Source organism: Gallus gallus, chromosome 6, assembly GCF_016699485.2.
Source record: "Gallus gallus isolate bGalGal1 chromosome 6, bGalGal1.mat.broiler.GRCg7b, whole genome shotgun sequence".
NCBI lineage: Eukaryota > Metazoa > Chordata > Aves > Galliformes > Phasianidae > Gallus > Gallus gallus.
In genome coordinates, this window is record NC_052537.1 from 23,315,538 (window position 1) to 23,331,911 (window position 16,374).

The following is a 16,374-nucleotide window of genomic DNA, read 5'->3' on the forward strand; positions in this document are numbered from 1 at the left end:
GTCCTCCAGTGACCACAGAGCACGGGGGCTGCGGGTGCCGATGGCACGGCAAGCGCGCACACGTGGGTTGTGACAGCGGTGGCAGCGAGGTGTGCTGCTGTTTGAGGCAGACCGGTATTGCAGCTGGGGGTGGCAGGGTGAGAGGGCTTGCCTTGGGCTCAGCAGCACGGGTAGAGGTGGTTCTACAGTGCTTCATTTCTGATTCGGGAGCTCTGCGGCACCGGGCAGATGTGCGTGGCCAAACCCGCTGCTCTTTGGCTTTGGCCCTTTGTGCTGGAGCTCAGTCTGTGCTGGTCGGGGTACGTTGGCTCTTTAGGGGACTTGGGCTGCTCTGTTCCCATTCTGCTCTGCTCTGATGCTGTTGGCAGATCCAAGAGCAGGCAGCGGCCCCGGGAGGCATCACCTGGCCCTGGGTGCCGGGCACACCTGGGGGCTGCTCCCCGTAACAAACTGCCCCACGCCGCCCCTGGCCCCGAGGCTGTGTGCTGAGCGTGGCGAGCAGCCCAGCATCAGGCCACAGAGATCCTGAGTGCGGCGGTTATCCCCAGCCCTGACCCTGGTGACAGCACATGCGGAGCTGTGTAAGCGCAGCAACCAAAAGCGTTTGCTCTGAGGTCACGGCGTGGGCTGTTTCTGTTTGCTTTAAGCTGGGACCTGGGCTGGTGGCACTGTGCAAACTGCTGTGATGCGGGCAAGCCCCCACAGGCCGGGGGGGGGGGGGGTTGAGGGCACGTGGTCCAGCCCTGCTTTGCAGCCCCATTCCCTGGAGGCTGCGCGTCCCAGCGTGCGGCGCTCGTTGCTCCTCACCGTGGCCGGCAGCGAGCAGAGCGGAGCAGTGCATCCCGGGATGCCGGATCTCCATGCGCCACGTGGGGCTGACAGCCGTCCTTGGCTGCGGGGCTGCACCAGCTTTTCCCTGCCCTGCCTTCCCGGGGATGCCGCTGGGCCGTCACCTCTGCTCCCTTCCCTACCCGTCTCCTGCAGTGCCGTTCCATCAGGCTGCAGCTCACATCACTTCTGTGGCCAGATGCCATCCTCCCGAGTTGCGGCCCCACAGATGCAAAGCAGTGCCGTGTGTGACAGTGGGCACCGGGCTGCCGGTGGAGCTGGGATGCGTGTCCCCCTGCTGGGGCCAGGGGACGTGGTGACGCCCGTGTGGGGCTGCGCATCACTTGGGGAGGCTGCCCAGGGTGCTGTGCCCAGGTCCAACATGGCTGCCTGCAGCTGGCTGCGCTCCATCCCCTCCGAATAAGAGAAAGGAGGATGAAAGCAGCCTCACCAGGGCACGCTGATGCCTGGCTCCCAGGGCGCATCCATATGATATCTGACTGGGGAGCCCCAGGTGGGAACCGTGGCTGTCCCCATGTCCTACCTAAGCAGAGGGTGGGGAGGGTCCCACCACCCCATGAGACCATCCTGTGCACGCAGAGGGTATTCACTGTCAGCTGAGATCCATGCAGGGCTGAGGGACACAGAGCCCTCGGGGGCGTAAAAACAAAGCACTGCAGGATGAGCTGCTGGTTCTGGTTTGGCTTTCCTTTCTCCTGGGGATGTGATGAGCAGTGCACTCTCTGGGATGAACCGATGCACCTCAAACACCTTTGGAAAGTTTCTTGTGCATGGAGCATGCTTCGACTCCGTGTTACTTAACAGCAGCAAGGAGAGGAAAGTGCTGTATTTCCAGCTCAGCTCCAGCTGAATTCTGATCTCCATGGAGCACAACTTGGCCGAGGTGAAAGCAGAAATTCCCCAGCAGCGGGGCTGACCTCGGAGGCAAAACTTGTATCTCGCAGTGACGGTGCCGTGGAGGCGGGCGGCCCTGCCCCGCTGCCCCGCTGCAGTGGGACGGGGTGAGGAGCAGCGGGCTCCTGGGTGACGAGCTGTGTGGGGTGATGGGCGCCCTGCTGCTGGGGCGTCCCATACTGGCCTGCAGCTGGCTGTCTCGACTCCCACTGCTGGGGACAGTGCTTTCTTTAATCCTTACGTTCTTCTTCTTCTTGTGCCCGCTCCCATCCCGCGGTGGCGGATCTCTCCCCGCACGCCCACAGTCAGCAGCGCACCCCGCGCCCGCTTTACCGCAGCACCGCTGGGGATCCCCCGTAGTGGCGGGGCCGGCCGAGCCGGTGGAGCCGGTGCTGCCTGGCAGTCCGCCCGGCTGCGGGGAGCGGCTGCTCCCACCGCGTGTCTCGGCATCGCCCAGCCCGGCGTGCCGCGTCCTGCCGGCTGTGGGTGTGCCGGGGTGCCGCGGGGAGCCCGGGGGGGGGTGGCGGCGTGGGAGCCCCCCGCCGCCCCCGGGTTACCTTAAGGGGCGAGGGAGGCGGCGGCGTGCAGGGGGACCGGTTCGTGGCATCGCCTTCCATCTCGAACCCGGTGACCGCTGGGCCTGCCTGAGTGGCAGATGGTGGCTGCCTGGGGACCCGCCGGCCGGGCGATTATTCACCCGTCTCCATGGCGATAGAAAGGTCAGCAAAAAGATCCCGTGTGATTCCCGGGTCAGGTCGGTGGGATTAGGAGCTGTGCGGAAGGGCTGGGGGGGGGGGGGGGGGGATAGGGCACAGCCGCTCCCTGGCATGCCAGCTGCACCGCCCCCGGGGCACCGAGCTCTGGCTGAGAACTGACAAACTCTGTGCACCAGTGGGTCTGACCGGCATCGGGGATGGGACTGTGCCGTTGGGAGCTTGGCTGTTCCGGTACAGGTCAGGGCACCCCAGCAGTGCTGGCCCCTCATCCCTCCATCTTCTCTTCTTCCCGGCAGCAGGGATGAGGTGCCTCCGACTGACCTGTGTCCTCCCTCTCCTTGCAGGCTGTTCCTCTAAGTCATTCAAGCTGTACTCGCCAAAGGAGCCCCCGAACGGCAACGCCTTCCCCCCATTCCACCCGGGCACCATGCTGGATCGAGATGTGGGGTGAGCTGGGGGCTGGGGAGGGATCGGTGAGGCTTAGGGTTCTCCGGTCCCTTGGATCCCCAGAGCTGTAGTGAGACTGCAGTACGTGGAGTTCAGTTAGCACAAGGCAAGAGATAAGATCCGAGCTCGTATTGATGGGTAGAGAAAGGCTTACATTTGGGATCGAGGGAGCCCCAGTTCTCCAGTACTGTGGGACCAAGCCTATTGCCAGGCCGGTCTCCTGGGATGATCCAGGACAGGGGACAGTCCCAGCCTTTGCCACGTTCCCTGTTCCTGGCACCAGCCCTGGGAGGAGCAGGGCATGGCTCCTGGGAGCTGCAGGATGGGCCCCTGGGATGGGGAAACAGAGCCCAGTTCTGGGCTGCAGGTCACCCTGTGGGGCTGCCAGACACCAGCACCCTGACTGCTTGCTGCTGGCAGCAGGGAAGGGGAGATGGGGGCTGTGGAGCCCAGGGATGAGGATCTCGTGCATCGCTGACCCAGCTGTGTTGCTTCTCCCCCACAGACCTACTCCCATGTACCCACCTACATACCTGGAGCCTGGCATTGGGTAAGTGTGAGAGGCTGGCAAGGAAGGAGCAGGGAGCCTGCCCCAGGCTGGTTTGGGTCAATGCCTGGGGAGGACGAGGATGGCACACTGCTGGCCTGCGGGGACTGTATGTCCTCATACCTGCATCCCTGCCCATGCCCCATCCCTGTGCCCCACGCCGTGGCTGCTCCCTGCTCTGACCGCACATTCTCTGCTCCCTGGCAGGAGGCACACGCCGTATGGCAATCAGACTGACTACAGGATATTTGAGCTCAACAAGCGGCTGCAGAACTGGACAGAGGTGGGGAGCCAGGGGCTGGGCTGGGAAGTGAATGGGAGGGGTGGCTGCTGACGGGGGGGCAGCCTCTTCTCCAGGTGCTTAGCTGAATGCAGTCCTCCAAGGGCTGAGCATAGGGCTGCCTGTCTCCTGTCCCCTAACCCAGCATCTCTCTGCTGTCCCCAGGAATGTGACAATCTGTGGTGGGATGCCTTCACCACGGAGTTCTTTGAGGACGATGCCATGCTAACAATCACTTTCTGCTTGGAGGATGGACCAAAGAGATACAGTGAGTGGCAGCAGAGTGGTGGGGCTGGGGCTGGCCCCTGGGGTCCCTGGAGCTTGAGCTCGAGTACCCCTTCCCAGAGGCATTGCCTTGTGATGGGGCTGTGCATGTAGGCATGGGCAGGGGGTTGGAGCCCAGTTGCCTGCAGCCATGGGGACCCTATTCACGTGCTCCCCTGGACGAGCCGGTTTTACTGACGTTATTTTCCTCCTTTTCCCACTCCAGCAATTGGCCGGACTCTGATACCCCGTTACTTCCGCAGCATCTTTGAAGGAGGGGCCACAGAGCTCTACTACGTGCTCAAGCACCCCAAGGAGTCCTTCCACAACAACTTCGTCTCTCTGGACTGCGACCAGTGCACCATGGTCACCCAGCATGGCAAGCCCATGTTCACCCAGGTACCCCAGCCCCCGCATGCCTCAGTCTTGACACAGGCTCGCAGCGGCAGCGATGACATGAAGTGAGGGATGGGCACTGATTTCCATGGCTTTGTGCTGAGCTGATGGAGCTGTGCCCACAAGCACCACACCGTAAAGATAGCCTGCCCTGCAGCATCCCTTGGGCGCAGGTTCCCTGTCTGTGCAGGCTCCTGGGTTTGCTTTGTGCTGAGACCCATGCCAGGCAGTCCCAAGCCGAGGGCAGGGTGTCCTGGTGTGCAGGAGCAGTGGGTTCTCAGGATTCTGGGTTGGGGGAGCGAGGTGGCAGCGTGTGCCTGACACTGTGCCCTGCTCAGGTGTGCGTGGAGGGGCGGCTCTACCTGGAGTTCATGTTTGATGACATGATGAGGATAAAGACGTGGCATTTCAGCATCCGCCAGCATCGAGAGCTCATCCCCCGCAGCATCCTTGCCATGCATGTGAGTACCGCTCCTCCCAGCGCAAGGCTGGGCTGCTGAGCTCCTCTCCCTACTGCACAAGTGAAGCCCTCCCACCCCCCATCACAGGATGGGGCACAGGGGACAATCCCCAGCTGAGCGCTGTCCCTCTCTCCCCTAGGCACAGGACCCCCAGATGCTGGACCAGTTATCCAAGAACATCACCCGCTGTGGGCTCTCAAACTCCACACTCAACTACCTCCGAGTACGTGTGCCAGGAGCAGAGTGGGCTGTGCAGGGGGGGGTCTGGAAGAGGGGCGGCAGTGTGTCGGAGCCTGTGAGCTCTGCACCAGGCTTGGGTCGCCGCGACACGCCGGAGGGGCTCTTGGCTTTAGCGATGTCTAACCTCACGTCTGTCTGCTCTCCCCAGCTCTGTGTAATCCTAGAACCAATGCAGGAGCTCATGTCACGACACAAGACCTACAGCCTCAGTCCCCGGGACTGCCTCAAGACCTGCCTGTTCCAGAAGTGGCAGCGGATGGTCGCGCCGCCTGGTGAGTGCCGCTGCCCGCTGGGCTGCGTGCTGCGGGTGGGAGGAGGTAATGCTGGCGGAGGGGTTGGGAGGCGCTCGGCTGGGGCTGACCGACTGCCTCTCCCTCCCGGCCCAGCGGAGCCGGCGCGGCAGCAGCCCAGCAAGCGCCGGAAAAGGAAGATGTCGGGGGGCAGCACTATGAGCTCCGGCGGTGGAAACACCAACAACAGCAACAGCAAGAAGAAGAGCCCCGCCAGCACCTTCGCCCTGTCCAGTCAGGTACCTGTAAGCATCCCGTTTCCATTCTCTCTTCCTTCCCCGGGATGGAGGGGTGGGCTCCCAGCCCCAGGGATTGGCTAAGGGACATCCCCAGGCCACTTGTCCGAGCCCCCCAGCCCTCTTCTGGCGATGGGGAAGAGCGGGGGGCGGCCCCAGGGCTCCCCTGCGGAGCGTGAGTCGAAGCCCCGGGACGGAGTCGAGGAGGCAGCCCTGAAGCTGAGGAAGGGGCTGCGTTGCTGGGAGGGGGCGTCTGGCGGCCGGGGCTCCCCCCACCTCGATTATGTTTCGGGACCGTCTCCCCTTTCAGGATGTGATGGTGGTAGGCGAGCCCACGCTGATGGGGGGGGAGTTTGGGGACGAGGACGAGCGGCTCATCACCCGGCTGGAGAACACGCAGTTCGATGCCGCCAACGGCATCGACGACGAGGACAGCTTCAACAACTCACCCGCGCTGGGGGCCAACAGCCCCTGGAACAGCAAACCGCCATCCAGCCAGGAGAGCAAGTCAGAGAACCCCACGTCGCAGGCGTCGCAGTAACGGCCCCGCGCCCCCCTCCCCCCCTTCCCGCGGACTCAGTCCCAACCGATCTACCTGTACATTTGCAACGGAGAGTGACTGGGAAGCGGCGAGGTACCGGGGCGGATCGGCGCCGCGCCGCGGCGGGACCCACGGTTGGGGGCACGCGTCTGCCGCCGCCGCCCCGCTGCCCCCGCGCCTGCTGCCCCCAGACCCCGGGCAGGGGCGGGTGTCGGGGCCGTAGCTTCGTTATTCCCCCTTCCCCCTCCCCGCCTCTTCGTCCCTGGAGAGCCTCTCGTGTCCCCTCCCGCTGTGCCCAGCCCCTGCCTGCTGAACGGGGCGCGGCGGGGCTGCGGACCCTTGCGGTGGGGTCCGGCCTTCCTCCTCCTCCTCTCCCCTCCTGGTCCGACAGCGGTGTTTGCAGTGCGCGCACCTCCACGCGTGCGCGTGCCTCCGGCGCAGCCTGGGGCCGGGGGGGGCCGGCCGAGGACAAAGCCTCCGCTGCTGTGGCGCCGGGGGGGTCGGCCACCGGGCGTTCCCCGCTCTCCTGCCCCCCGCTCGGTCCCCGTCCCCTCGCTCCCCCCAGCAGGGCCCTGCTGGGGACTGTGTACATAGGAAGCTCCCGGCAGGGAGGGAGCTGGGGGGTGTGGGGTGTCCGAGGCCAGCGACCCCCACGTCTCCACCCGGAGTCCCTCGGTGACCTCCGGCTCCCGATACCTCCTACTTTTGTCTGTTTTTTGTTTTCGTTTTTGTTTTTGTTTTTTTTTTTTAAATAATATTATTAAAATTGTAAGTTTAAAAAAAAAAATGGGACAAGCCCTCCCCTCGCCCCCGACCCCCCTCCGCCCCCCCCCCGGCCAGTGCCCCCTCCCTGCCCTGAGCGCTCTCACCCTGTCCTGACTTTTGTACAGGCTTCTTCTCTTGGGAGTCTCGTTTTATATCCAGTTCGGAGAGCTTCAAACCAAGGAGAGACTTTGCAGACTTCCTTTCTAATCCCTCCAGGGGGTGGGGGGCAGCCCCCCGCCTCCCTCCTCCATGTAAATCTTGTGTGCTGTTGTCCCCGCTCCTCCCCCCCCCGGTTCGTGTACCTCGTGCTTGTACATTTCCGCGCTGTAGACAGTGTGTACGATACTGTTCTTTCAATGTGTTATCACTAGAGCAGGTGCCTCCATTGATGTTAGGGGAAACAATGAGAATAATAATAATTTTTTGGGGACTTTTTTTTTTTTTTTTGGTTTAAAAAAAAAAAAGAAAAAAAAAAAGAGGAAAAAAAAAAAAAAACAAAGTAATTTCCTTCCAAGGCTTCTTCCAAGGTGAAGATTGAAGGCGATGGGGAGGGCGTGTGTGTGTGTGTGTGTGTGTGTGTGTGTGTGTGTGTGTGTGTGTGTGTGTGTGTGTGTGTGTGTGTTGGCCAGACCCCACTGCATCTTCGGTAGGGCACTGTGGGGCGAGCTGGGGGTCTGGCTGCATGTGTGCCCCCCTGGTACGTCCCCGGGTTGGGAGTGCAGCACCCCCACGGGGTGGCTGGGGCTGTGCTGGGTGCACGTGTGCAAGAGTGTGTGTGTGTGGGAGTGCTGAGGGTGAGTGTGCAAGGGAACGGCTTGGGGGGGTCTGCGCTCTGCTCTCTCTGCCAGCCCCCTCCCAGCGCCATGCTGGGGGGGCAACAGCCCATGAGCCCCGCGAGGCTGGATCGGAGCTGTCGAGGGATGCCCCATGACCTATATGGGGTGCAACCTACATCTCACCCGGGTCAGGGGTGGCTGTGCTGGGGGGACCCCGTTGTCCCCCCCTCCCTCCTATGGGGGTGGGAGACGGTGCCTGAGCCCCTTGGCTCAGCCTTGGCCCGATCCCACGTCCCTCTTGGGGGCTGAGGTCTGAGCCCTGCAGACCCCAACCATGAGGACACCACCAGGGGACGCTCCCGTGGCACCGGGGGCGTTTGTGCTTCGCAGTTAGGTACGATGGGTGCTGGGGTTCCCACAGAGTGGTGATGTGACCCCTTGCCGCCCACCCCCCTCCCCGGGCACACTGTAATGCCTTTTTCTTTCTTTCTTTCTTTTTTTTTTCTCCCCACTCCTTCCCCCCATAGTTTGTGCCATTTATGAGTCATGTATGGTACCAATAAAACGACTTTTCGGTTTGAGGCTGTCCCGAGCACTTATTTCTGAGCCCAGGGCCCGGGGCTGCCACATGCCAGTGCAGGTGCCAAGGTGTGTCCCAAACCCTCGAGGTTTCGGCTCCTGGGCAGCTGCACTGGGGGGCGCTTCGGTCATTCCCCCCCCCAGCCAGGAGCACCAGGAAGCAGCTTTGGGAAGTTCCTGCACAGGGTATCCGCAGCAGGAAGAGGCTGAGCTCCGTGTGCCTCCACGCCCTGGGGTAAAGCAGCCGGAAAAAAGTCCACCTCAGAACCTCGGGGGAGTCCCACGTCAGCCCCGATGCTGCACGAGCCAAGCTCCGTGCAGTTTTTCCCTGTTATTTTTCTTCCTTAGGGTATTGCATCCTTTCCTGTCCCAGGGCCCATGGTGAGCTAGAGGGAACTGCAGGGGGACAGGAGGGGAGCCCCCAAGCTGCCTCCCACTCAGGGCACCAAGAGCTGCAGTGGGGCAGGGGGAAAAGAGCATGGGGGTACGGCTCGGGTACAGCTCCCCAGCACCTGTCCCAGGGCAGGGCACCAACAGCGACGGCTCATGTGGGATGTGGGGACGGGAAGGTGATGGGGGCTGTGGGGGGGTGCAGATGTGGGGCGTTGGGATGGGATGGGCAGCAGTGAGGGAGCTCTGGAAGTCCCATGGGATCGCGCTTAGGAATGCACTGCTGCTACTGCTGCTGCTGCTGCTGGTGGTGGCCTTGACCCGAACACGGGATGGCCAGGAGCCAGGCAATGGCCGGGACAGGGTGGGGCGATGCATTTGCCAGTGCAGAGCCTTCAGTCACTGAGCTGAAACTGAAACGAGCTGCAGAGCCGGGCGTTAGCCGAGTGGCGCAGCACTGCGGGACGAGGTGAGTGCTTTGTCCCCACCTGTCCCCCGGAGCCCCTCCGCTTCCCCCTGGGCGCACCCTGCCGCCCCCACCCCTCCCATATCCCAACCCCAGGCTGTGGGATATGGGATTTTTCCCCCACGTTTCCTGCTCGGGGATGGGTGGCAAGGTGTGACACGTAGCTGCGCCACCTCCTTGTCGCCTCTCCGCTCAGGTGCCACCATGGAGCTGGGGAACATCTCGCAGCCCGCGTACGGCCCCGGCCTCGAGGAGCCGAGCAGCAGCATGCTGGGGCTGGTCCGCATGCTGCACGGCTTCCTGCGCCTGGTGCAGCCCCACGGTCTCCCCTTAGGTGCGTGCAGGGGGTCCCAGGGCCACCCGAGTCGTCTGTGGTGGGGTCAGGAGGGTCTCACGTTGTGTCACGTGGCACAGAGGCAGCCCGTAATGGGTCCATAGCAGAAGGTAGGGCAGGTCCTGGAAGCGAAGCAAGCAGCACGGAGGGGGACTTTGCCCCCGTCCACGCAGAATACTTTAATCACCATCCTAGGTGTCACGTGCGCACTGCCAGGGTGATGTCGGAGCATCTCCCTGCAGCCCCCACACCAGAGAGTTTGGGACTGGTGATGCTTTCCACGGGCGCCAAAGGGCTGTGCGGTGCCACAGCTGGGGAGGGATGACCAGAAGGGGAAAGGTGCCGCGGCGCTGGGAGTCCCAAAGCCGGGTTAGGGTTGGAGTCGGGGCTGGGGTTAGGGAGGGTTCCCGCTCACGACCCTTTCTGCTCGCTGCCCCCCAGAGCTGATAGCAGATCTGGCACAGACGCAGGGCGGGGCGGTGACGGAGGAGCAGAAGAAGGAGGTGAGCGTGCGGCCGGGGCGCCGAGTCCCATCCCGCCCCACGGGGTCCGCGCAGGGCCGGGGGTGCCAGCCTCGTGCCGCCTTTCTCCATCTCACAGCTGCTGCGTTACGAGCTGGGCTTCCTGGTGTGCGTCGCCATCGGGCTGCTCTTCGTCGTCGTGGTGCCGCTGGCGGGATGCTGCTTCTGCTGCTGCCGCTGCTGCGGGCGCTGCGGGGGACGCGCGTCCCAGAAACAGGGCCGGCGGACGCGCAGCCGACGCCGGGTGCTGTACGGCGCTGTGCTGCTGCTGTCGGCGCTCCTGCTGTGAGTGCCGCGGCGGCCGGGAAGGCCTCGCCAGGAAGCTGCCATTCTTTGCAGGAGCGGCTCCGGCGCGGAGGGACAAAGGAGAGGAAGCGGCGGCGGTGGGGGAGAGGGCCCGTGGGGCAGAGCCCTTCCCGGCAGCCTCGCAGCGGGGCTCCGCGTGCCTCAGCCTCCCCGCGGCGGGAGGGGCGGGGTTGGGCGCGGGGCGCGTCCCCACGCACGTCCCATCGGGTCCCTCACTGCGGTGCTCAGCGGCGCGTTCCGCACCTGCGTTGGGAGAGTCCGGGCGAGAACGTCGGGTCGGTGCTCCTCCCGCTGACCCCCACCGCCTTTTTCCTGTAGGGCCGGCGATGCGTGCGCCTTCGTCAGCAACAGCCGCTTCTCGCAGTCCGTGAGCAGCACCTTCCCCAACGTCAACAGCACCGTGCGCGACCTCCGCTCCTACCTGCTCTCCATCCCCCAGGCACGTCTGCAACCCGAGCGGGGCACGAGGGGAGGGCAGCCCCGGCGCTCGGAGTGGGGAGGGGTCCCCGAGGAGTCCCCACCCCGCACCGATGCCCCATCTCTGCCCCTGCAGCAAGTCGGCTTCGTCATCGACAGCAGCAACGTCCCGTTGGGCAACACCAATGACAGCCTGCAGAGTGAGCGTGCATGGTGACAGGGGAACCCTCCTGCTGCCGTGGGGGGGATTTGGGAATGGGGGGGGCTAGGGATGCCGGGCTGGCACGGCCCTGTTGCCTGGACTCCAGCACACTGCTGTGGGATGAGGTTTGGGGTGAGGGCAGTGCTTCCGGCAGCTCCCCTGCGAGGCACGGCTGCTCAGTGCAGTCCAAGGGGGGTCCTGCATCGACACCACCCCCTCCCTCCCATCTCTACAGACATCGGGACCCTCCTGGGCGGCAGGATCGCCTCCAGCATCAGGAACAGCACGGATGAGGCGCTGGGATCCCTGCAGAGCCTTCTGAGAGGTGATGTCCCAGTGACTCCGAGGGAGTGTGGGGGCACCGGGGGGACATGGGGGCTGAGGGCTGGGCTGGGGGCACACACGGAGCTTTGGGAAAGGCCCCTGGGGAGGGGTGTGCCTGCCCATCCCCAGTCTGGGTGGAAGGCTGGCGCTTTGGGGTGTATTTCTGGATGTCCCTTGCTGCCTCCCCAGCAATGGAGATGCTGGCGTCCACCTTTGGCACCATCAACAGCACCCGCCGGCGCCTGGAGGAGCTGCAGGGCGCCTACGATGGGCAGCTGGGCACGATGCGGGCACGCATTGAGAGCACCCTGCAGCGCTGCGGGCAGCCCTGCAGCACTGTCTCACCCAATAGTGTGGCCTTTGGGGCCAACTACAGCACGGTGAGTCCTGGGAGGCCCATGGGTGTCCCCCACCTCCCTGCCCAGCCCGTGGCCCCCTCACCCCAAGCTGTGCCTGCAGGTGCCCGGTGTGGAGCAGCAGCTGGAGGCGCTGCAGGATGTGCTGGACAGTGGCATAGAGGGGGATTTGGAGGTGAGGGGGGTGCGTTGGGGGAGCGTGAAGGGCTGCACGGAGGGAAGGGCAGGGTGGGTACCTGAGGCTGGGGGAGCGTGTAAGTCCTGTGCTGTCCATGGATGGCTGGGAGGGGGTCAGGAGCTGGATGCTGTCCCTGTGCAGGTGATCAGTGTGCTGGAGCAGGCCCCCAGAAAGGTGCAAGAGCAGTCCCGGGACGTGGTGAAACGTAAGCAGGGCCACCGTGCTGACGCTTGGCCATGGGGACCAAGCATCCCATCCTCTCCTTGGGTCCCCGCTGACCTGGAAGAGCAGGGTGTAGCTGGCAGCTCCATCAGCGACCCGTCCCTGTCCCCGTGCCCTGCAGGGGCCCAGGAGCAGCTGGGCCACATCAGGCAGGAGATTCACAGCGTGCAGGACCAGCTGCCGCTGCAGGACATGGAGGAGAGAGCCGGGAACCTGGTGAACCAAACCAGTGCCGTGCTGGGGGACAACCAGAAGACTGTCACTGACCTGGATGGGCTCAGGTAGGGGGGCTGCTCCATCCACCCCCCATCTTTGGGCATTCCCCCCTTCTTGGGCTCTCAGCCCGACCTGTCTCCATCCTCCTGTCCCAGGTGGATCGTGTGTGCCCTGCTGTGCTGCATGGTGCTGCTGGTGGTCCTGTGCAACACCTGCGGGCTGCTGCTGGGGCCGCTGGGGCACAGGGAGAGCGCGCTGCCCACCCAGCGTAGCTGCCTCTCCAACACCGGAGGGAACTTCTTCATGGCGTGAGTGAGGCTCCCAGGCAGGGATGTGCGGGGGGGTGTGCGGGCTGAGTGCTCCCCGTGCTGATGGAGCTCTGTCCTGCAGAGGGGTGGGCTTCAGCTTCATCTTCTCCTGGCTGCTGATGCTGCTGGTGCTGCTCACCTTCTTCCTGGGGGGAAACATCTACATGCTGGTCTGTGACTCCTGGCGCAGCCAGCAGCTCTTCCAGGTGGGCTCCCCCTCTCCTCTGCCTTCACCCAGCGCCGGGACAGCTTTGGGGGCTCTCCCTGGTCTCCTACGCCGCACCATGCCTGGTTGCTCCATTTTTTCCCTGGAACCCAGCTCGTGGACACCCCCGGCCTCATCCCCGGCTTCAACCTTTCAGAGGTGCTGGGTGACGAGAGTGGCACCGTCACCTTCTCGCAGATCTACAGGTGGGCATGACTATGGGCAGCTCCCCCGGGGTGGGTCCCCCTGGGCCAGGAGCTCGTCCTGGGGGTGTGTGCAGGGAAGGAGCGAGGTGTCCCCTGGGTGAGGACGTGCCCGGGGGGAGCACCCGGCTCGATCCCAGCCCTGTGCCCAATCCCCCAGGCAGTGCCAGCAGGATGCTGCCCTATGGCAGACACTGCACCTGGACCAGAGGGTGTCCCTGGATGAGCTCCTGAATATCAGCCAGGTGAGCGCCAAGGGCGGACACAATACAGGTGGGGACATGGGGCTGGCACTGTGTCACACCCCTCCTCACGGCTCCCCTCACCCTGCAGTACACGGGAGAGATCTCAGCAGCTTTCCAGAAGCTGAACGTCACCCTGACTCCCATCTCTGTGCTGAATGAGAGCCAGCGGGAGCAGCTGCTGAATGTCTGCCGCGATGCACAGCCCCCCAGTTTCACTCACACCCTGCAGCAGGTGTGGGGCTGCGGGCGGGATGGGGGGTCTGGGCGCTGTCCCCTCTGCTATGAGGTCCCGGCTCCATCCTGCCCCATGGGGATGGGGTGCAGCCCTGCTGTTGTCCTCACCCCCACCCCACCTCAGCGCTGTGCCTTTCCCAGCTGGATCAGGGCATCACGGTGGGCAGCCTGCAGGAGCTGGCCGTGGAGCTGGAGCAGCTGGTGGACAACACGGTGAGACCCCATCCCCAGGGCCGAGGGGTGTCCCCTGGCTGGGGGCCGTGGGGAGAGGAGCCCCTTATGCCCCAGAGCAAGCGAGGGCTGCCAGTAGGGTTCCTCCATTATCTGATGGGCACTGCTGAGAGCCTCTCCTGCAGGGCGCAGATGTGCAGGTGGACCTGAAGGCACACGCTGCTGAGCTGCGGAAGCTGGACAGGGAGCTGGAGAGCAGCTTCTCAGGGCCGCTGGTGAGCGACACTGGGAAGGGGAAGGGGCCCTGCTGGGGGGTCGGAGTGAGCCATGGGGTACACGTCTCTGTTTCTCTCTCCATCACCCCCAGAAAACCCTGAAGGAGAACATCCAGCTGGTGCAGAGCCGGGCTGATCAGCTTGAGGTGAGCCATGCATGGGGTAACCCTGCTCCTACACTCCCCGTTATGGGGTTAACCCGCAGCTTGGGGCACATCGAGGCTGTTTATGGGGCATGGGGCGGCCCTAGTGGTATGGCGGCTCAGAGATGCTGGGCCCACTGCTGCATGGCGTTGGGGAGATGTGGAGACCCCGCTCCCCCCATCACTCTGCTGACAGCTCCTTTTGTCTCAGGCATTGACAAACTCCACGTTGGACAAAGCCAGCGCCACGCAGGAGTTCCTGCAGAGGGAGATGAAGAATATAATCAAGAATGTGAGCTCACTTTGCCCCGCTGCAGGGCACCTGGGGGGATGTGACTAGGTTGGCCCCACTGAGACCCCACCTCGCAGGGATGCCATGCAGTGCCCAGGGGTCCCCACTTCTGGCAAGGGGTTTGGGAGTGTCTTGCAGCCCCATTGCTGCCGGATTGAGATGGCACGTTGGCTCTGATCCTGGCATGGAGGGGATGTGGGGCACGGTGTGGGCTGGGGGGGTTACAGCATCCCCACTCTCTGCCTCCCCCCCCACAGGAGACGTGGGCTTTTCTAGAGGAGCTGCTGGGCTTCTTTGAGACCTACATCACCTGGGCTAAGAGCGCTGTGAGTGAGCCTGACCCGGCTGGGCATGGGGATGGGTGGCCGGGTTGGGAGGAACCAAACGTGACCTGTCCCATCTGTATCCCCAGCTGAGGACAGACGTGGCACGCTGCAAGCCCATAGCCCAGAGCCTGGATAACGTGGAGGCCATCGCCTGTGACCACATCCTGGACTCTATGGTTAGAGGGGTGACACGAATGTGGGGTGGCAGATGATGCTGATGGGGTGGCTGATGACTGTTCCTTGCTCCCAGAACGCCTTCTGGTTCAGCCTGGGCTGGTGCACTGTGTTCCTGCTGCCCAGCATCATCCTGGCCGTGAGACTCGCCAAGTTCTACCGCCACATGGACATCGATGATGACTACAGGTGAGGATCTGCCCCACCACGGTGCTGGTTTGGGGTCTGCTCTGCAGATCACCCCTCAGTGGAACTGCGGTGGGGCCAAAGGAGCTGTGTGCCGCTGGAGCAGAGTTGCTTGGGGACAGCAGAACTCTGTGGGCTGCAGGAGCCCCTGTGCTGTGCCCAGATGAGGTGGCTGGAACGGAGGGACTGTCACACTGTGCAGCCCCCATGCCTTCCTCGCGTGCCCCAGGAGAGCCCCATGCTGCAGGGTGATGCTGGCCCGGGCCCTCAAGAGGCCCTTCTGTCCCACTGACACTGTCCCCTCTTTTTCCTTCCCCCTAGGGATGAAGCTGTGGAGATGTAAGTAGCAGTGCTGGGTCCCTTCTTGGGGTAAATCCTGGGACATGGGGGACAAGGAGAGGAACCTGGAAAGCGCAAGCTGGGGGGGGGGCTGCAGGCAGCAGGGTGGGATCTGTGCAGTGCTGCTGCTTTGGGGTCCCCTTGCCATCTTCCCCCCTCCTCCTTTTGGGGTGCTGGGCCACGGAGAGAAACAGCATTCTGCCTTCCCAGTGCATTCTCAGCTGTCCCCTGCTGCCCTGTGGCTGGGGGTGACACAGGCACCTTTGATTTTGCAGAGGACCTGCATTCAACCTGTACAAAATCCCCCGGCCAGCTACGAGGCATTAGCCTCCATCACCACAGCACAGACACTAAGGACACTGAACGCGACCACTCTGTCTGCTGCACCTTCCCCCTTAACACTGGAAGCCCCCTCCCCACATCCCAATAAATGGCAACGTGCTGCAGCTGGGCAACGGCCTGCAGAAGGGGGTGTGCCCTTTGCACTGCCCCCAGGTGGGGCTTTGCTACCCCCATCACCTGGGGGTGGTGGCAGGGAAAAGGAGGAGTGGCTGAGCATTTCTCCTACTGCTCATTGCAGCCATGCAGTGATGTGGGGCTGGGCCAGGGCTCCCCCTGTGTGCGTTCAGGCAGATGCTGCTGGCTGAGGGGAACCTGCTTACCCAAGCCCTTCACTCCATAACCAACGTGAGTATTTATTTGTGCAGGGAGCCTGACTCTCCGATGCTGTGATTTTGGGTGTAAAACAATAAATGAGGTGATTGTGTGTTGCTGGTATGAGGTAGCTCCGTGCACTTCTCTCCCCGACCCTTACATTGCGGTCCAGTGTGCAAAGATGGGCTCTGGGGCACTTGGTTCCCTGCTGCTGGCACAAGCTGGGGCTGTGCTTAGAGGGCTCTTGAGTGCAAGTGAGCCCCTGCCCTGCCAACCGCAGGAGCTCAGCCTGGAGCAGGAGGCAGCCCAAGGGACCAAACAGGGGCTGCCTCCCGAGGACCGCTGTCAGCGGGGCAAGGTGCTGTCCCAGCATGGTGGAGGGCCTTCTCTGAGCGCTGCACATCAG

General features: G+C 63.6%; 2 protein-coding genes across 8 annotated transcripts in view; both read left to right on the plus strand.

The window, feature by feature from the left end:
* The window catches only part of LDB1 (LIM domain binding 1), a 19,170-nt gene extending 10,889 nt beyond the window's left edge, over window positions 1-8,281 (plus strand). For 5 of the 7 annotated variants that reach the window (XM_046942736.1, NM_205070.2, XM_046942735.1 and 2 more), the window contains exons 2-11: window positions 2,804-2,906; window positions 3,412-3,456; window positions 3,661-3,736; window positions 3,899-4,001; window positions 4,224-4,396; window positions 4,732-4,854; window positions 4,994-5,077; window positions 5,243-5,366; window positions 5,481-5,629; window positions 5,931-8,281. In XM_046942736.1, the coding sequence (XP_046798692.1) occupies window positions 2,887-2,906; window positions 3,412-3,456; window positions 3,661-3,736; window positions 3,899-4,001; window positions 4,224-4,396; window positions 4,732-4,854; window positions 4,994-5,077; window positions 5,243-5,366; window positions 5,481-5,629; window positions 5,931-6,161 (1,128 nt within the window). In that variant the 5' untranslated portion in view covers window positions 2,804-2,886 and the 3' untranslated portion in view covers window positions 6,162-8,281. Of the gene's footprint in view, window positions 1-813; window positions 2,463-2,803; window positions 2,907-3,411; window positions 3,457-3,660; window positions 3,737-3,898; window positions 4,002-4,223; window positions 4,397-4,731; window positions 4,855-4,993; window positions 5,078-5,242; window positions 5,367-5,480; window positions 5,630-5,930 lie in introns of those variants that run through there. The other 2 variants (XM_015288582.4, XM_015288581.4) reach the window with 2 other exon arrangements.
* A 794-nt stretch (window positions 8,282-9,075) lies between these two features.
* Window positions 9,076-16,091, plus strand: PROM1L (prominin 2). Its single transcript, XM_004942206.5, has 25 exons — window positions 9,076-9,140; window positions 9,334-9,471; window positions 9,913-9,974; window positions 10,072-10,277; window positions 10,617-10,737; window positions 10,852-10,915; window positions 11,153-11,242; window positions 11,431-11,621; window positions 11,701-11,772; window positions 11,917-11,980; window positions 12,119-12,278; window positions 12,369-12,521; window positions 12,604-12,727; window positions 12,841-12,932; window positions 13,090-13,174; window positions 13,263-13,406; window positions 13,550-13,621; window positions 13,765-13,854; window positions 13,947-14,000; window positions 14,209-14,289; window positions 14,547-14,615; window positions 14,702-14,791; window positions 14,866-14,978; window positions 15,297-15,314; window positions 15,590-16,091. Exons 2-25 carry the CDS (start codon window positions 9,342-9,344, stop codon window positions 15,639-15,641), a joined length of 2,397 nt encoding a protein of 798 aa, XP_004942263.2. The 5' UTR covers window positions 9,076-9,140; window positions 9,334-9,341; the 3' UTR covers window positions 15,642-16,091.
* The last annotated feature ends 283 nt before the right edge of the window (window positions 16,092-16,374 follow it).